This window comes from Bombina bombina, chromosome 11 (assembly GCF_027579735.1).
Source record: "Bombina bombina isolate aBomBom1 chromosome 11, aBomBom1.pri, whole genome shotgun sequence".
Lineage (NCBI taxonomy): Eukaryota > Metazoa > Chordata > Amphibia > Anura > Bombinatoridae > Bombina > Bombina bombina.
The window spans coordinates 162,282,933-162,304,442 of NC_069509.1; the positions used below are offsets into that span (position 1 = coordinate 162,282,933).

Genomic DNA, 21,510 nt, shown 5'->3' on the forward strand with positions numbered 1-21,510 from the left:
TTTTACTTGACTGTTCCTTTAAGCTGTATTCATTGCAGCTCTATCATTAGGAGTCCATACTTCTCACATCCCCACACTGGACACAAATATTACTTTCGTGATCATTTTACATGCAATTCCAGATTTGTTGTATATCTGACTAAGTGCCCATGTGGGCATGTCTATGTTGGCAAGTCTACTAGACTCATACGAGATCGCATAACAAAGCACAAAAGTAATATTAGATGTAAGGTGATTACCACCCCTGTTGCATGTCATTTTTAAATTAGGCCAACAGGTTAATTTAGGTACCAAGTTATTGCACAAATTAAAAAAAAAAAAGGAGGCAATAGGGAGCTTCTATTAAAACAAAGGGAGACTTATTGGATTTTCCAATTAGACACACTAGAGCCAAAAGGCATAAATAGAGAAATAAATTGGTCATTTTTTTACTGATCTTGATCTATCTGCAACTATTTTTCAGAATAAATACAGTGAATGTTTCTGTATTAAATTTTAATCTTATTGTGCGGTGTTGCATTTGTTACATTGGATATGTATTACAATATATCAGATGTCTACAAAAATTATGCATTTAAAACAGAAGGAAAATTATGATTTGACAATCTCTGTACTGGTTGTCTTAAAAATGTAAGGTTTTTAATATTCGTCCACTAGATGGCAGTATATATTTGTAAATGTAGTGTACTTAGTTAAAAGGGACATAAAACCCAAAAAATTTATTTCATGATTTAGACAGAGAATAAAATTTAACAACTTTACAATTGACTTCTATTTAATTGACTTCCTTCTCTTGTTATCCTGTGCTGAAAGGTTTATTTAGGTAAGCTCAGGAGCATCAAAGAACCTAGGTTCTAGCTGCTGATTGGTGGCTGCATATTTATACCGATTGTCATTGGCTCACCTATGTGCTCAGTTTGAAACCATTAGTGCATTGCTGCTTCTTCAAAAAATTATACCAAGAGAATGAAACAAATTATATAAAAGTAGTAAATTAGAAAGTTGCATAAAATTGTATGTTCTACCTAAGTCATGAAAGAAATTTTGGGTTTCATGCCCCTTTTAAGGGACACTGAACCCATTTTTTTTTTCTTTCGTGATTCAGATAGAGCATGCAATTTTAAGCAACTTTCTAATTTACTTCTATTATCAAATTTTCTTCATTCTCTTGGTATGTTTATTTGAAAAGAAAGAATGTAAGTTAAAATGCCGGCCCATTTTTGGTGAACAACCTGAGTTGTCCTTGCTGATTGGACAACACCAATAAACAAGTGCTGTCCATAGTTTTGAACCAACAATTTGCTGGCTCCTTAGCTAAGATGCCTTGTTATTCAAATAAAGATAGCAAGAGAACGAAGAAAAATTGATAATAGAAGTAAATTAGAAAGTTGCTTAAAATTGCATGCTCTATTTGAATCATGAAAGAAAAAATTTGGGTTCAGTATCCCTTTAAGGTTTTCACAGTTTTTAATGACAGGTGTATTAGCTATATAAGCAACAAAAACTGATGACCCATACATCACATGACTAAGGGGAGATACCCTTAACCTCTTAAGGACATATGACAGAATTTTTCCGTCATAAAACAATTGAGCAAACTGAAAGCTGTGTCCTTAAAGGGTTAAACATTGTGACCCGTTTAGAGTCCATTGTATGTAACTTTAAGAATGATAAAAAAAAAAAAAAAATGTACTATTCATGCTTGCTGACTTTATCAGCATTTTACATTAGTGCCCAGGTCTATAATTTCCCCTCTGCTTCAGTTACAAGAAACTAAACTTAAAGGCCATTTTCTGCCATTTGGGAAGTAGGTGAAGAGTCCAGATGCCTCCTAAGAACTACTCAGCCAGCTATCATGATGCTGCGTCGTCTTTGGTAGCCGACTAGGGCAAGGCTGACACCAGCCATCACAAGCTCTCACTGGGATTGAGTGGCCCTGGCATGTACCATGCTTTGGAGTCAGCAATTCAGCTGCCTGTGCATTTGGTACTTTAGGGCGATTTAATGTAGACAAAGCTATTTTAATGGTATTGAAAATCCAGTATAAAATCTTTTAAAAACTTACTTAGAAGCTCCCAGTTTAGAACTGTTGATGAAGTTAGGCTGGGAAACCCAGTGAAACAGGCTGAGAAAACAAGAATGGCAGACACGACACCCCCCTCCCATGAAAACAGATAAGCAGGAGTCCTTAGACTATACATCTGATGCTTTGGGGCTTGGTTACGAGTCAGAAAATAAATCTGCACGTTAAAAAAAAATAAAAAAAAAAATAGATTGTTAAAAAAACCATTCTCAAATGGGCTATATAAATAGATAGTCTAAAGGGACATTTTACTTTGCATAAATGTTTTTATAAAGACCCTCATCCCAGACCCCTTACATGGACAACAACCCTCATATTAGAAGTCTGAAAGGTCTCAAGCCTTTATAAAATGCAGACAACTGCCATAAAAAGCACAATAATCTGGTACTCTAAAATCTGAACCCCACCAGCCCAACTGATTTAAAAAAAAAATAAAAAAAAAAAATAAAAAAATTTTTTTTTAACATTTTGACCCGGATCTTGCAATTACAATTTTGCACAGAATATTTTATTACAGAGCACATGCAATGTTTTTTCCCATACAAAATGTATTAAAAGTTAAAATCTTAGATAAAAATGCTTTTCAAAACTTATTAAAGCACCAACGTGCATTATTTATTTATATTTATAAGATAGGAACATTTTAGCTAATGATTTACAAGTGCAGGGTTCCATGTTTGCTATAACCATATCTGCTTTTCTGATTAGCAAATACGTAGGTGTTAAAAGAAATAAGAAGCCTATAAAAAAATCCATTAACGTTGTTAGGAACATTTGGAATATGCACAAGGAGCAGGTGGTTTGGAACCGCGTGCAGGCAAATTACTGTAGCAGCGATAACAGCATTAGACAGACTGTGGCCCTTTCATTCTCTTTTTCTGCTTTAGTTTTGGAGTCTGAGGAGTTTTTTTGGAAGATTTGATAAGTTTAGGAGATTTTCCCGCTGCTTTTTTAGGAGTCTTTTTAAGAACTTCAGGCAATGAGTCCAGCGCCTTGTGCTCCTCGAGCGATTTTGCAGGGGTTCTCTTTTTCTGCTTGATTGGACTTTCTTGCTCTGGATCAATTACTTTGCGCTTCTTTTTTACAGCAGGTGGTGATGCCTCTACTTGCTCTGGGATCTGTTTTGGCGCCCGATTCTTTTTAACAGTTTTAGTTTTTTTCACAGGAATTTCCTAGAGAGATAGAAAAAAAAAAAAATAGAGCTAGATATACAACGTCTAAAGACAGAACTTGTTAATAGGAGTAGACAAAGCTTGCCATTGTTATTTTATTAGAAAAACTTGCATTGCTTTGCAGTAGACTCATCAATTCTGCTGAGACCAATTAGGGACAGATTTGTAACAGGGCTGGATTCTGAAGTCTGCACTTCAAGTCCTCATAACTGCAAAAGCCAGAATTGTCTGAGTTTACAGGAAAATGGGGCAACAAATAATGAATTTGAATTTACATACACAATATATCAGCACGTTCTTACAAAGACACAAAGTGCCTCTCCTATTGGCTGCACCACACACTTAACTGCAAGAAAAAAGGAAATTAAGAAAAAAAAAAAAAAGTAATCTTTAGTTTTATGCATCTCAGAGATTATGGGTAACAAGTGGCATTTTTCTTCATTGGATTTCAGAAGAGGGAGCCAATGTCTCATACATTAGCACCAACTATAGTTATGGGAAAAATTAAAATGTTATGTATGTACAATATATTTTATAGTATCTCCAAAAACAGAATTGAGAAATGTTTCATAAAATTGCTAATATATTTACTTTCTGAAGATTTTAAATGTATTACTTGAGTCCCTGTGGAAAACCTGGTAATAAAATCTGATGTACGACGTCTACAATTTAATCATGGAGAAACCCCCAATAAATTGAAGATTGCATACATCAGTCATTGTAAAAACTTAAAAAAAATATCAAATTGAGCTTAAATTAATACCATTAAAGGGTGACCCATTTAAAACAAGCAATATCCCTGAATTTTGTTTCTAGCCAGAAATGTATCCAAACCATTTTTAAATCTCAATTTTATTGCTCTTACAATGAAAAAACATTTTATGTTGCAGGGGATTAAATCTCCTTTCCTCCAGTCTTAAATTGTGACCGCTTGTCCCAAACAATTTTCTTGGAATAAATAGAGCTTCTGCCATTTCTGTATATGGGCCTTGAATATATTTATATAAAGTAATCATGTCACCTCTCAAGCATCTTTTTTTCCCTAGAGAAAACAGATCCAGTTTGGCTAACCACTCCTTATAGCTTAAATTCTCCATTCCCCTTTGGGTGTGTGTTTTATTATTTCGTCTGAATGACTGAATATGTGGACACAAGGGCTGAATGCTATAAATACATGCAAGTGTGGTATTATGCTTACAGGAGATATCTTTACATTTTAAATCACACTAAAATTATTTCTTAAAGACATGTGATCTTCCTACTGAACCAATAAGCAAGATACTAACCTCTTTCTTTTTATTCTTTTTTTTGGAGGGTGCCTCTATAGGCACCAGCTCTGGAATTTCCTCCTCTTCCTCCTGGGAGGAATCTGCCTGCTGCTTGCTTGTAGCATCTTCCCTGTCCTGCTCATCAGCTGATGCAGAGGAAACTCCAGAGTCTGCACCAGACACTTTGTGCTGCTTCTCTGAAGTGGATCTTTTTTTCTTCTTTTCGAATGGCTTTCCATCCTTTTGTAGAAAAAAGGTTAAAAAATAAAATGTGGTGCAGTCTTTCAACATTCGTTCATGAAACAAATGCAAAAAAATGGTCAGTGTCTATCATCTCATGTTGGCACTAGATTTAGAGTAAAAGTGCATCACAAATAATTGTGCAAATCCAGATAATTGTGTGTTGCACTTTAATAAATCTGGTAGAATAATGAGCCAAATGCTGCCATTTCCAAAATTTGTTTCACTAACAAATGCTGAAAATACACAGCCCTAAAAATTAATATTTTAGCTTCCTTTTTAGTAGTATAACATTTTGCAACCTCTCAGCTAATGAAAAGATCACTCACTGGGACTTTATGCAAACATTACCCTTTAATAATGACCGTTCTCAGGGTTTTATCCCCTTCTTCAGACATACATAAGTAAAGCCGATGAACTGCTATTTGGATTTGTAGTCTGTCCTATGTGTGTACGTACACGTGTGTGTGTACATGCACACGCGAGATAGATAGCCGTTAATATATCTATCTCACACCATTTGAACAGTGATAAAATAACAACATACAATGCTTTGACAGTAGAGTAAATTGGATATCCATTGATCACTCACCTTATCTGTGCTACGAGTTTGCTGCACATCATTCATGTTTGTGAGAGGGGAGTTGTATACGGGCAGTGCTACGGACGTCTGAGTTTTTAGGTGAAGAAGTTTGACATTCTTCCATTGCTGAACAAAATAAAAAAATAAAGTTCAAAGACTAAATAATGTTAAAACAGACCTAAGATATGAAAAACCATAGAACTTCAATACAAAGAGATGGTGAGATAAGGTACAAAACTGCATAAATCGTATAGACCCAACATGCAGTGATTTAATTGTGCCGGATACGGACATTCTAGTCTAATCTGTTATATTTAATCATTAGTAAAAAAAATAATTGTGCACCAGAAAATGTGTGATAAAGTATTTAATTACACATCTGGTGAGCAAATGATAAGACATGTGCATAGCCACCAATCACCAGCTAGCTAACAGTAAGCATTGCTGCTCCAAATTATACAAAAATAAGGTGGTTGAAAAGTATTGAAACTGAATGCTGTATCAGAACCATGAAAGTTATTTTGGGTTTCAAGTTTCCTCTAAAAGAATTCTCTAGTCAAAATTAAACTCATGATTCAGATAGAGTAGCAATTTTAAGTAACTTTCTAATTTACTCCTATTATCAATCTTGTCCGTTCTCTTGGTATCTTTATTTGAAGAAGAAAAAAAAAACAGGAATATAAGCATAGGAGTCTGCCCATTTTTGGTTCAGCAACAGAGTAGTGCTGTCTGGTTGGTGTCTAAATGAAGCCACCAATCAAGCAAGAGCTACCCAGGTGCCGAATCAAAAATGGGCCGACTCCTAAACTTACATTCAAATAAAGATACCAAGAGAATGAAGAAAATTTAATAGGAGTAAATTAGAAAGTTGCTGCTCTATCTGAATCATGAAAGTTTAATTTTGACTAGACTATCCCCTTAACTACTTTGTGAGTTAATAAATTAGCCCTTTTAGGATATGCACAGATCTCAACCCGTTTTATGTCCCTTTAAGCCTACAGTTCTGTGCAAACTATGGTACAAATAAAATGTCCCTTTAAAGCAGTATGCTGATAAGAAAAAACAAAAAAATGCAGACAACCAGGTGTTTTACCACAAACAAATTCAAATGAGAAATAAAACCAATAAAAAAAGATTGTGTGTTGACATGACAACATCTAAGCTCGGAAATTAAAGAAACAACTCCGGATTTATCCATTGTTCGTTAAGAAGGATGGACAAAAACAATTGTTAAAAAAAAAAAAAAAAAAAAAGTAGATAATACCTCTAATTACCTTGTATCTAAGCCTCTGAAGACGGGCCCTTTATCTCAGTGTTTTTGACAAACTTGCATTTTAGCCAATCAGATCTGACTCAAATAACTACACGGGAGTGAGCACAATGGTATCTATATGGCACACATGATTAGCGCTGTCTAGCTGTGAGAAAAAAAAATTGTGAGAAAGGCGCTGAGATAAGAGGCAGCCTTCAAGAGCTTAGAAATTAGCATATGAGCCTACCTAGGTTTAGCTTTCAACAAAGAATACCAAGAGAACAAAGCAAATTTGATAATCAAATTGGAAAGCTATTTAAAATTGCATACCCTATCTAAATAATGATAATTACAGTTAGTATAAAATGTCCCTTTAATGAATTAACACCATTTGCTGCAACTTTTTTTTTACTTTCAATAACCAAACTCCATCCACCAACTGCTTTATGTGGAGGAGCAAGGATGGACATTAGTGGAATAGACCAGGCTTGCCACTATCAATTTGTTATCAAAAACAAATGTTTTGCAGTTCCTAATCTTACTCCTGTACTGGATTTGTTATGTTTGTTATAGCACAGATTCATGTCAATTTATACCCCGATCTCTGTTCCCAGCGCTACAGAGTTGTGTAGCGCTATACAAATAAATGATAATATCTATGCTGAAGCCAATTACGGACAGATATATGGGAGGGATGAGCTAGTGAAGTCAGCGCTTTGCACTTCCAGGAGCATGAAAGGGGGGCAGAATACAGTACATTTAAATTATGCATAAACATGTTCTATTACATTCTCAATGCGTTTCCTTGAATTACTTCTCATTAGTATCTTAGATATGCAAAGTGTTTGCTCATGAATTGCCAAATCCCATAGTGGTCTTGGAGCTAAAACACGGATATGTCAGTTGTTCTAGTGTGGTTTGCTGCAGTAATAATATAGATAAAAGTAAAGCCATACCATTGGTAACTTTGTCGCCAGCACTTTGGCAACCGCTATTGTGTTCTCAACAACATCATCAACCTTCATCCCTGTGTGACCAACTCTGATGGAGCTGAAAAGGTTAAAAAGAAACTGAAGATAAAGCAAATCAAAAACAACCAAAGTTCATTCTCAGCATCAACAGAACCAATAGAGATAGCTTACTAGCAACAGCCTTTGTTTGTTATATGCAGTGTGGTTCCCTGGATATAACGATTCAGTTCTGCAGCAAGGTACTTTGTTTTCAAGTTCACAGACAGAGGTTCTCTGGGATGGGGGAAAAAAGAAAAAAAGTCAGTAATTGCACTCAGAACACCTTAAAGGACCAGTCAACACTGTAGATTTGCATAATCAACAAATGCATGATAAGAAGACAATGCAATAGCACTTAGTCTGAACTTCAAATGAGTAGTAGATTTTTGTTAAATAAATTGCAAAGTTATGTATATTTCCACTCCCCCTGTATCATGTGACAGCCATCAGCCAATCACAAAAGCATATGCTGTGACTTCTTGCACATGCTCAGTAGGAGTTGGTGACTCAAAAAGTGTAAATATAAAAAGACTGTGCACATTTTGTTAATGGAAGTAAATTGGAAAGTTGTTTAACCTTTTAATGCCGTTATGCCGTTTTATTCCGTCATAATTACACTGGGCTTTAAAGCCGTTATGACGGAATAGAACGTCATAGCCAACGGCTGTCCTGAAGCAGCCTGTGCTTTCAGGATTTGATCGCGGTCTGGAGGTTGTAGGGATTTGATCGCGGTTCATAGGGACGCCCCCCAGATGCGATCCAATAATTGAAATCTCGCAATCTTATGCACGATTGCGTGGTTTCAATTTGTCTACATCAGAACAGTCGCTCCGATGTAGGAACTTTAGCTCTGTCACGAAAGGGTTAAAATTGCTGCTCTATTTGAATCATGAAGTTTAATTTTGACTTGAGTGTCCCTTTAATATCAGATTTAAAGATATCTATATAGATTTGTACAATATATTTAGCCATCAAAGCACCTTTATAGTTTCAGATCTCTACAAATGTATTGAACCCCTTCCTGCCAGGACTTATTTATTTACATCGGAAAAGTTTAGATGTAAACAAATAAGTAAAAATTGAAATCACCCAATCGTATGATTAGAATGATGGGATTGGGTCACCTCCAACCCGTGATCCCATTTAGGAAGCGGATATGGCTTCAGGAGAGCCAAACGGCTAGGATGTTCCTTGCCATCCTAACAGCGCTAAAGCCCAGCAAAGTTAGGACGGCATGGAACGTAATGGTGGCAATGGGTTGAGGTCAAAATTTTGTGGGCGTCTTGACCTGATTTTATACAGAAACACGCACAAAGTGGCACCTGCAGGCCTCTCAATTGCCCTAACTACTAAGCATCAAACAATAGATTCCAGCCTCCAATTGTAAAACAGGCCTTTATTTTCTTACATTGGGTCCAAGGATAAAGTACATTTCAGGCCAGTACGAGGCACTTAGTCATGCATGTTACATCACTAAGGGCATAGTACTGGCCTGAAACGTTGTACTTTTTTCCTTGCACCCAATGTAAGAAAATTAAGGCCTATTTTAAATGTGGAGGCTGGAATCTATGGTTTGATGTTGCAGATGAGGACCTGGCAAGTCTGATTCTGTGCCCCAGTGATAAAGAGTGCGCTGTTTTTCATTATTTGTTGATAATCCTAACTAATTAGCAACAGCGACTAAAACCTTCCTTGTCAAGAACAGTCAAAGGGTAAATGCACCACTGCATAAATTTACCCCCCCCCCCCCACTCCATTTCATGGAACACACAGTAGGATTTGAAATTTACATTTATGAGCCTGGGTGCCACACGTGACTGCAGCCAGAAGGAAGCGATGCACAGCTGTGGAAGTGCACTCCACATAAGGGAGAGTTCCAGCTGTTGGTCTTGCACCCTACATCTATTTTACCAAAGTGTAATTTACTAGTACATTTTTCTATAACAATTTTTTATTAACAAGGTTGTAAAAACTAGTGTGTGTGTGTTTTTCTACACTGTTGTAAAAAGAAGGGGTTATTCACAAATAAAAAAGGCCCTTTGGGTATATGTACAGTATATAAAGGACATGCACATACGGCTCCCACCAGCATCTACGCAAATGCACATTTATATCTATCACAGTGATCACCTGGCAATAAAAACCTGTATAAGGGCTTTATTATAAGTGCCAGTCTGCATACAGTGTAGGGAAGTGTGGGAATTTTTTATATGTTGGTGCTTTAACTTGATACCCCCAAGACACCCACCATTTGAAAGAACAGGCAATGACCATTAAAGAGGTTGGCCTTGCAGGCTTCTAAGTTCTATGGAGCTGCCTCTTTACTGCCTGGTTTCTATTGCGTGTGATGTCACCAGCATCCCCAGATTCCCCTGGTGATGCCAGCCCACTGGACCAGCATTGATTTGGGGTTAAGTTCAGGGGGCCCCATGATCAGCTCTGAAAGCACCCCCCCCAGATGACGACACATGGTTGTCACTAGCACTTAACACGTTGTGTGGATCACTACTATGTGTTGTCATACACAGTAAAGGGGTTAAAGGAAACAAGCACGAGATGTTCTAAACCGTACAATTCAGATACGAGTCACAGAATCAAGCAACCGAGTACAATAAAGCTCCTTCACCTCTTAGCCTTGTAGAAATGTTTGCCCAGGAGGGACGGCAAGAACCGGCGAATCCGATCATCAGAGAGAAAAAGGTCATAACTGCTCAGCAAGCGACGCTTTGCTTCATACGGCTTGTATTCCTTCTTTATAGTTCTAAGAGGAATGATCTAGAGGAAGAGAAAAAGCATTAAAAAGGGACAGTAAAGTCAGAATTAGACAGCGCATATAATTTTAAACAACTTACCAATTCACTTCTATTTAATTTGCTTCCTTCTCTTATCCTTTGCTGAAAGGTTTATCTAGGAAAGATGAGGAGCAGCAATGACACACTGAATGTGCTCAGTTAGAAACCAGTAGTGCACTGCTGCGTCTTCAACAAATGATACCAAGAGGATAAGGCAAATTTGCTAATAGAAGTAAACTGGAAAGTTGTTTAAAATTGTATGTTCTACCTAAATCATGAGAATTTTTTTTGGCTTCATGTCCCTTTAAGGGCTGCTCTAGCACACATTTTAGAATTATCAAAATCTATAAATGCTGTGACACTTTAGCATTTGAATAAAAATGATACTCTGTTAGGTATCCTTAAAAAGGGGCACAACAGGGCAAAAAGAATAAAATGGGCTATCACTTGCACTTGTAACCAGCACTAGAGCAGCAATGTGCTACTGGGAGCTAGCTGAACACATTTGGTGAGCCAATAAAGCCACCAATCACCTGCTAGTTTTCAGTAGTGCATTGCTGCTACTGAGCCTACCTAGCTATGCTTTTCAAACAATGGATGCCAAAAGAACAAAAAGTTTATTTGATAATAGAAGTAAATAGAAAAAATCTAATCTCACAAACAATTGCATTCTCTGAGCCATGGAAGTTTAAATAGGAGTTTCATGTCCCTTTAGCATTGTGTTAGTATTTACTAGTGACTAATTCCAAGTGATGAAAAGGAACAAACTATATATTAAAAATGCATAGCAGCTCATTTATGCTAGGACATTTAAAATGCACGTGTCCCTCTGCTACTATGTACGTAAGTTGCACGGTGTGCTTGTGCATGACTCTCAAATGTACTTGTAGTGTCACATATGTCAGCAACAGCATGCAAGGATAGCTAAAGCTAGCAGTGCTAATATAAGAGTAGTGATCATTTAACAGAAGCAAATTTGCAAGCACGTTTCTAATTGCATTGGAAATTAGCTTCCTTGAATTGCAAAATACAATGTATATGTCCTTTAAGAGTTAAAAAAAAAAAACAACATAAGGTATTACCTCATTAATGTGTGTAACACCGTGCTGGTTAAGCAACTTCTTATAGAAAGTCACTGTCTGCTCTGAAGTCAGGTCTGGCTCATCTCTGGTGATGAGACACACGTCACACGCTTCTGTACGAATCTCATGAGGAAGACGGCTGCAGGAGAAGGGATGAAACGTTAATGCTGAACAGAAGTGTCTGCCTCCTTGTATAGTTTAACACATGAAGAAAGCTTTCACCAGTGACAAAAGTGTGCAACAGTAATTGTCTTGTTAAAAACAATTATGTTAAGGTGTTGCTGACCTAACCCCAAACGCCTCCGCACAATTTATCCTGCTGTGTCCGACAGATGCTGAAGGGTTTGCGAACATAGTGCGTCACTCTTACATATCTGGTGGAACTGTCCAATCATCCAACATTATTGGGATAGTGTTACCCAGGAGAAGGAATGAGTCGGAGTCTGTTCACCTAAAGTCTGCTTATTAAATGACAACACTTCTCCCTTGTAAATACATTCGGATCCCTCATGGGGACCTGAATGCCGAAGAAGCTGCTCACTCCCTTCGAATATTTTCGTAGCCAGATTGATTCATGAAAAAGATCCCCACAATGATCTGTGCAAATCCAGATCTTAGAGAGTGGGGATCTTTTTCAGGAATCAATCCAGCTACAAAAATATCCAATGGGAATGAGCGGCTTCTTACTTCCGCATTTGGATCCTTACGAAAATACAAGTTGACTTTATTTAAAATAATGAATAACTGTGCAAAACTATTAATACCACAATTCTGGAGATAGCAGGCATCACCCACTTACAACCAATGGCTTAATTTGGTAGAACATACTTGTCCCTAGAACACCTAATTTACACCAACAATAGCAGACGTGACTTCTGTCACTTTGAATTCTTCTCGGAAAGTAGATCAATCTATTTAAAGGACACTGAACCCAAATTTTGTCTTTCATGAATCAGTTAGAGCATGACATTTTAAGCAACTTTCTAATTTACTTCTATTAATTTCTCTTCGTTCTCTTGATATCTTTATTTGAAAAAGGCATCTATGCTAAGGAGACAGCAAATGTTTGGTTCAGAACCATGGACAGCACTTGTTTATTGGTGCTGTCCAATCAGCAAGGACAACCCTGGTTGTTCACCAAAAATGGGCAGGCATCTAAACTTACATTCTTGCTTTTCAAATAAACATACAAAGAGAATGAAGAAAATTTGATAAAAGGAGTAAATGAGAAAGTTGCATGCTCTATCTGAATCACAAAATAAATTTGGGTTCAGTGTCCCTTTAATTTTGGTTTTATTTACTAACCTGGAAACACATTTATATCTACCTATTTACAGTGCCTCCTGGCAGGAAACACGTCGGACAATCAGTGCTGTAGAACCAAAATGAGCCTGAGCCTTAATACCTTGTGGCTTTTAAATTACAAATAAAAATTGCTATTAATTTAGCAATAGGCTTCCTACTTTTTTCCCCAGCTGGATCAAGAAACAAGTTCATTTTCCTGTACAAATGTATTGACCAAAAGCAGAAGAAAGGGCTTCTTGGATTCATGCAGCTCAGAGCCAGAAGGGAGAGGATTAGAGACCAGGAGCCAACAAACAAAAGGAACACAAGGCAAATTTACAATTGTGTCACTTACATATAACATTTGGCATACGCTTTTGACTACATAGTACCAGTGTGTCCTCTGAACTGTATGAGGCACTTCAATACATATCTATTTAACTGCCACAGGGACACATGCAGAGAAATAAAGCTCTTGATGATGTAGTTAGCGTAAAACGTTGATGAAAGAACGCAGTTCGTACATCAATACCCCGGTATCGTTCCAAGTACCCTCATATATTTACAAACAGTCTCTGGGCACAAGTAATTCCCTACAGCAAAGATGAAAGGGATATAAAAGCCACATTTTCTCTTTCATGAATCAGAGCAGGCAATTTTAAGGAACTTTCTAATTTTTTCTTGGTATCTATATTTGAAAAAAATAGGAATGTAAGCCTAGGAGCCAACCCATTTTTGGTTCAGCACCCTGGGTAGCTCTGGCTGATTGGTGGCTACATTTAGCCACCAATCAGCAAGAGCAACCCAGGGTTCTGAGCCAAAATTGAGCAGGCTCCTAAACTTATTTTCCTGCATTTTCAAATAAGTTCCTTAAAATTGAATGCTCTATATGAATCATGAAAGAAACAAATTGTGTTGCACATCCCTTTAAAGCATTTCATTACTATGTATTTAATCAGATGTGCAGTGAATTTAATGTTCAATGAAACACTGACTTTGTCGCAAACAAAACTGAACGTACAGTGGAAATTAATACATTTACATTAATGTCACAACAATTTTAACAAGTGGATATTTTAAGGATACTACTTAGAAAATATACCTTTTAACAAAGCTACCAGAGTAGTTGCAAACAAACAATTTAATGTTCTATTTAAAAAAAAAAAGTCACCCTATTACTTACATTCGAATGGTTTGTGCATGATTGGGAATTTTCCAGACAGTTAACATTAAAGATATTCGATCATATTCATTTAGGAGTAAGGCATTTGCTTTAGATTTGGTTTTCTGATATGCTAAGAGAGCCTGGACTGCTTTTTTCACCTGCAAAATAAACAAAAAGTTATAAACTACCACTAACACATAGCACTAAGAAAAACAAATATGCCAAAAAAACAATATGTAACCTTGGTTTTCTTCAAAACATTACAAATTGCATAGAGATTTAGTTGCAGCGTTTTGAAGAAGAAAAAAAATCTAGGTTACAGTATTAAGTTTGTTTTTTTCTCTTTGTATCCTCTGTTGAAAAGTATACCTAGGTAGGCTCAGAATCTGCTGATTGATAGCTGCACATATATGCCATTTATTGGCTTTCAGATAGCTCCCAATAATGCAATGTTGCTCATTCAACAAAGGATACAAAGAGAATTATGCAAATTAAATAGAAGTAAATTGAAATTATATAATATCTGAAACAAGACAAACATTTTGGGTTTCATGTCCTTTTAATATAAAAAATGAGGAAAACAAAAAAACTAAATGCTACAAGGTAAAGTCATTTTTAGAGGCTGTCAGACAGAAGTATCACCAACAATCCTGCAATACTGTAGTAACAATGCTCACAAATAAAGATTGTGTCTAGCCAGTGCCTTAGGACAAAACAGCAAGAGATGGCTACAATGCACGTCTTCTACTGATAAGTATACAAATAGTACTGCTGCACACACCTCAGTTTCATTACTAAAATAGTTTTTAAAAGAGCACCAGAATAGAGAGCTAGTAGACATCCGAATTATATATATATATATTGTGTATAGTTCAATACAATCATCTTACACTACAAGAGTGAGAGTTTATAATTATACCATACGGCTCCGCAGAGGAGATAATGCTAAGTCCGGAGCTCACGCCGTACGTACATCTCGCACCTCTAGAACAACCCTAAACCGTACTTACCTGAGTACTGTCTAATTCGTGCTCGACGGATTCCGCCATGTTTCCATTAACACGTGTAGAAACCGTATCAGCTTGCGCATGCGCAGAAAAGCCTCAATGGCAACAAGTGTAACTTTATTAACACTCTCAAAACAAAATGTACGTAAGCAACAACTTTATTGCTTTAGACATTGTCAGCTTCTGACTAAACAAGTAAAACTTTATTGCTAACATGTTTTGTACAAATTCCATTTTACCAACCAACAGCCACACGTAACAACGCTAGATAAAATGCTTAAATAATTTGTTTCTTAGTTACAAGGAGCTAAAGTACATAACAAATGTGCAGCTATTAGACAAAATAAAACACATAGTGTTATATTCAAAAATATTCAATGAGGTAATTGAGTGGCCTCTGGATTAGAAGTAGGTTATTTTTTTCCAATATGAAGTGTATGACAAAAGTCACAGCTATAATCTGGTACCTATATGTTTCCTATTTAAAGGGACATTGAACCCACATTTTTTATTTCATGATTCAGATAGAGCATGCAATTTTAAACAACTTTCTCATTTACTCCTATTATCATTTTTTCTTCATTCTCTTGGTGACTTTATTTGAAAAGCAAGAATGTAAGTTTAGAAGCCGGCCCATTTTTGGTTCACAACCTGGGTTGTTCTTGCTGATTGGTGGATAAATTCACCCACCAATAAACAAGTGCTGTCCAGAACGCTGAACCAAAAATTGTCTGGCTCCTTAGCATAGATGCCTTTTTTTTCTCAAATAAAGATAGCAAGAGAACTAGAAAATTTGATAATAGGAGTACATTAGAAAGTTGCTTAAAATTGCATGCACTATCTGAATCATAAAATAAAAAAATTGGGTTCAGTGTCCCTTTAATACTAAAAGGTTTTCTGAAACTAAGTGTGTCTAGACACTGTACTTTGAATCATCATTCCATAAAAACACCAATGAAAATTATACCAATAGAACAAATTCAACCACATTCATCATATAACCGTATGATACGTCTCCGTCAGCGTGAGACATATTGGATTTACAAACTTCAAACTCTATATCCAAGCCGGCTTAATGATAATATAGATTTAGCTGCTTTTAATAATTGATATACTTTATAACTCCAAATTGTTTGAAGTTTAAACCACAATCCTGCATATTCACCCTTCCAAAATTGACCTACATAGAAACTTGGAAAATAAGACCAAAACAACCAAAGGCACCATATTATAGTTAGTTAAAATTTAATCTAGATCCACATTTTACTTGTTAATATAGTATAACAAATCCTAGGTTTTAGAATTATAGATACATCTATATACAAAATATCTTAAGCAAAGAATAACATCACTACTAATATTTTAGGAAAAGATTTTTACTTATAGAAATCATAATAGCCCTGGCTTACAAATCTTTAAACAACTCTTTTTTCCACTTGTTGCGATATATCTATATCCTTACACAAGTTAGTTCTAAACACTTATTACATTATAGATTCAAATAAAACAATCAACACACCATAGAATTCCCAAATGTTATTCCTTATGAACTTCTACTTGGTTATAAACTTCTATTTGGTGCCGTATTATGACTGATAATTTAAAGGGATAGTAAACACCAAAAGTTATTGTTTAAAAAGATAGATAATCCCTTTATTTACCATTCCCCAGTTTTCCATAACCAACACTGTTATAGAAATATACTTTTTACCTCTGTAATTACCTTGTAGCTAAGCTTCTGCTGACTGCCCCCTTATATCAGATCTTTTGACAGACTTGCATTTCAGGCAATTAGTGCTGACTCTTAAATAACTTCACGTGCATGAGCACAGTATTATTTATATAAAACAAATGAACTAACACCCTCTAACTGTGAAAAACTGTCAAATGCATTTAAATTAGAGGTGGCCTTCAAGGGCTTAGAAATTAGCATATGAGCCTACCTAGTATTAGCTTTCAACTAAGAATAACAAGAGAACAAAGCAAATTTGTTGATAAAAGTAAATTAGAAAGTTGTTTAAAATGGCATGCCCTATCTAAATCACAACATTTTAATTTTGACTTTACTATCCCGATAAAGTCTAGCTATCCTGTCTGACAACTGTTAGCCGTAACTATAATAGCACAATACATTTTATGTGGTTATAAACTTCTAATTTGGTGCTGTGTTAAGACAGATTCTTTAAGTCTAGCTATCCTCTCTGACAACAGTTAGTCGCAACTTTTGATTAAAAATTAGTGCAGATATTACAAGCAGATAATTGGCCGTTGTCAAACTTATCATAAGCTATGCCCACAACAGACAAAGTGTTATGTGCCTTTGCCTTATATACAAATTAATAACTGCATTGGTTATATGTATCCAATGCCAATGAATTAATAAAGTTGTTTGGAGAAAACACAATGTGCTTTTTGAAACTAGAAAAGTGCAATGTAACCTATTGCGCTTATTCAATGTTTTAAAACATATAATATACGTTACAGTGACGACATGTTCACTATCCAATCAGCTCTTTGATCTAAAAACTCCATTAGCATATGCTAATGAATTAACTTACAAGCTGATCAACACAGTGCAATAAACATGTGATCGCTTATTGACCAATAGGATCTCACAAAAAAATGGCAGGCATCTGTCAAAGTGGAAAGCTAACAATTTTTTCTATGCACATTTTTTCTATGTACATCATTTTATTACATATGTTTTACTATATATGTCTTTTATCATATTTGTATTTCTATTGCAATGTCTTTTAATATATTTACTGCTATATACATTTCTGGAAGTTATATACTGAGAATACTAATTGGAAATAATGAATACGCCCACTGTTAACTAATTGGAAGTATATGTGTATATATAGTGCTCCTCATACAAACTGTTTACATGCCTGATGAAACAGCTATCCAGCTGAGAAACGCGTTGCATGTTTTATTCACTTTTACAATAAATTTGTGATTTTAAGTAGTCTTCTTTTAAACTACTTTTTACTTTGGAGCACTTTATTCCACCTACCCACTTTTCCAACTGTCTGGAGGAACAATCCAGGGAGACCAAACTCAGACAGCTGGTGTCTGTAACATCCAGCCTGCTTTATTTACACAAATCCACCATGCAAATTGAAATGTGAGTATCCATTTCACTACGTTCCTGGAATTACTACTCTGTTGTTAGTTTTACCTGCACTAGGAGAAGCTTTGTGTCCTTTATGTTTTAAAAGGCTACCATATCCTGAACCTATTCCATCGCCACCTGAAGGAGAATATTGCCCCTATCAGTCAGCTGGAGACTGCAACGCTCAGCCTGCACATATTGTACTTCATTTAGTGCACACAGCCTTTAGAGTAACCACTTGTCAGAAACCTTGATTCTATTAGAAATGTATCTTGGATAAACTGCACCATGAGGCACTCTTCTTTATATATTTTTTAGTTCTTTTTTTAGATATTAATATGTGAGCTTTGTTTTTTAAAAGGACATGCAACCCCAAAAAAATATTTTGTGATTCAGATTAGAGTATACAATTTTAAACTGCGTTCTAATTTACTTCTATTATCAAATTTGCTTAATTATCTCTGTATCTTTTGTTGAAGGAGCAGCAATGCACTAATATCTCTACACATCAGGTGAACCAGTGACTAAAGGCATATACAGTATGTGTAGCTATTAATCAGCAGCTAGCTCCCAGTAGTGCATTACTGCTCCTGAGATTACCTAGGTGTGCTATTCAACAAAGGTTACCAATATAACTAAGCACATTAGATAATAGAAATAAACTGGAAATGATTTCAAATGGTATTTTCTATCTGCATTATGAAAAAGAAATGTGTGTGTCCATTTAATGATGATTATTTTACACTAAATTTAAAGGGCCTTTCTATGATTAAATTAAATGCTCTAATTCATTAGAATATGTCATTGTATCGCTAGTAATACTGCAAAGCTATGTGCTTAACCCCCACAAAAGGGGTTAAACTTTAATGTGACCAGACATCCCAAATTGTCTGTAACAGTCCTGGATTTTGTGCCTGAATTTTGCTCCAGTGAGCAACTGAGCTATAACAGGTTTTTGATACAGTTTTTGTACACAGAGTAATGAATACACGACAGCCCAGGCTCATTATGTGATCCTCTGAACCAAATAGATCACAGCCGCTGGCATTAGTATTATATGCATTTAAAGGGACAGTCTAGTCCAAAATAAATGTTCATGATTCACACAGGGCATGTCATTTTTAAACAACTTTCCAATTTACTTTTATCACCATTTTTGCTTTGTTCTCTTGGTATTCTTAGTTGTTTACTTAGGTAGGCTCATATGTTAATGTCTTAGCCCTTTTAGGCTGCCTCTTATCTGGATTCATTTTTTTTTTTTTTTAATAATTTTTATTGAGGAATATTCAAAGGCATACAATAGTCATAAAAACAGGTTCTTGCATTGCATGTCACATACAGTAAGATTTAGTGTTACAAGAATGAGAAAACAAACACAGAAAATAAACGCAAGTGTAACAATTTACATATCATGCAACCATGAGATACATAGAATGCCAAATATGGAAATGCCTTATTAAATAAAATCCTAGGCCGCTCTTGGACCATCCCAAGCATTTAAGATAAAAGAAGGCATGTGCAAACAAAAGAGACCACTTGTGGGTCTCATTGGTAAACCTCAGTTTTTTATAATTTTATCTCATACTAAGTGTGTAAATTAAGTAAGGTGCTGAAGGGATAATATTATTACGTGCATATATATATTTGGACAATCTTGCATAGATTAAGAAAGAAACAAAGCTGAGTATAATGATAACCTGCAAGATTTAGCTAGAAAGGAGGGTATATAGGGTGCGGTATATGTGAGAAAAACCGCATAGTCAGTCCTCCCACTTAAGGGAGGCATATTAAGTGGAGTGGGGGGGTGGAGGTGATGAGTTACCTATGAGAAGCAGATAAGAGATGTCAGCTTGTCTTCTAAATTTGCCAAACAGATGCACAGGAAATGGGTTGTAATTGGGCTAACTACTATAGGTGATTGTTTAAACTAGGTGGGTAAAACTTAACATGACTCTAATTAAGGTCTCAAGAGCATGTGGAAAACTTGGGGAGAAGTAAGTATAGATTAGTTACTCATGTTAGTAACGCTGCATTATGAGTGTTGTAAGTATATAGATCCCAAATGATGGGAATGTTAATGCAGGGCCAGCCTGCAACAGGAACATACTTGGAGTATTGAATTGATGTTGTACTTCATATTGTGGTTGGGCGTGATTTTGATATGTATGCTAATCAGTATACCAATGAGCTAACAAACAAGAAATAGGGGATAACATTAATCCACGCCGAGATTGGTATCTATCTAGGACGAGGAGGGGAACAAAACTTACTGTAGGCAGGCTCAAACCTATTAGGTATTATTACTAGTAGCTAGTTATCTAAGGGGATCTTGCCCTTAAAAATAAGTGAACAGGGAAGCGTCTCCTCACCCCAAAAAATTACACACTGGGACTGAAGAAATAATTGGATTCACAGAAAAATATAAAATGCAGTTGCTATAAGGGGATGATTCCTATAGGGAGAACAAGCGCTAAAGCAGCTGAATAAAACACTAGTGTGCTACTGCCGCTCAGGCACGGGCCCTATGCCCAGCAACAGGCGCACACCTTATTTAAACTGTCATCCACATCTAAATGAGTAAAAGATCTGCTATAGGCGGAGATGTCAACAATGGGAAAACTGCATAACAATAAAGGGATGGATCCAGTAAACATAATGGAACATTTATATTCCTGGACATATTAATTATGAAAACAATACAAACAGTTGTGCATATAAACAGGCGTTCATCACTTAGAACAACACCAAGCATTGAATTTGAAAAAAGGAATCCCAGTAAAGGCAAAAAAAAAAAAGAGAAACTCCAGGAGTAAACACATAGTTGCAGCATGTGGAGCTGTAGAGCCCCAAATTAAATAGATAATGACATAAACACCCAGCACTTTATACAAATATCTTTTAGCACAATTGCGGGCAGATTATAATGATCAAGACAACTGCATCATTTGAATGCCGTATATAGTGTAGATGAACAGTGCAATTGGACCACGCAATAGGATAAAGCATAACATTCAAAAGGGGAAAACAATTCAAACATTAGCCATAAAATTGTAACAGCAACTCGGTTCAAGCAGTTAGATGCATATTGACATAAGAATAGAACAAAACTCGTGGTAATGGTAAAGTGATACACCAGATAGTTAGTATAACAGACAATAATATACATTGAAATGCCTATATAGAACGTAACTTAGAGGTGGTTAGTCCAGCTGATGTAATGGTAAATTAAGGAGTCCAGGTCAAGGCTGCTATAAGGTTCCTGTACTTTGTCTCACAAAGGAGAGACCTTCCAAGTGAAGCCGTTATTAACATAAACCACGCACCATAATAAGCCAGTCAAATAAATAAGCCTCCAGAGCAATCATTGTCATACAAAGGTCCGCAGAGAATGCAGTGGACATAGTGAGAACCAGGTCTGACCCCTTAACCAATGCCTTTAGGGGTTAAACTTTTTGTA

At 36.0% G+C, this 21,510-nt stretch overlaps 1 protein-coding gene across 1 annotated transcript; it reads right to left on the reverse strand.

Moving 5' to 3' along the window:
* Positions 1-2,569: 2,569 nt before the first annotated feature.
* Positions 2,570-15,014, reverse strand: RSL1D1 (ribosomal L1 domain containing 1). The gene is made up of 9 exons (XM_053695305.1): positions 14,942-15,014; positions 13,950-14,089; positions 11,483-11,621; positions 10,235-10,383; positions 7,741-7,842; positions 7,555-7,648; positions 5,356-5,472; positions 4,542-4,763; positions 2,570-3,255 (listed from the first exon to the last, which is right to left on the reverse strand). The coding sequence occupies exons 1-9, from the start codon at positions 14,978-14,980 to the stop codon at positions 2,929-2,931; spliced, it is 1,329 nt and encodes a 442-aa protein (XP_053551280.1). The 5' UTR covers positions 14,981-15,014; the 3' UTR covers positions 2,570-2,928.
* Between the last annotated feature and the right edge of the window lie 6,496 nt (positions 15,015-21,510).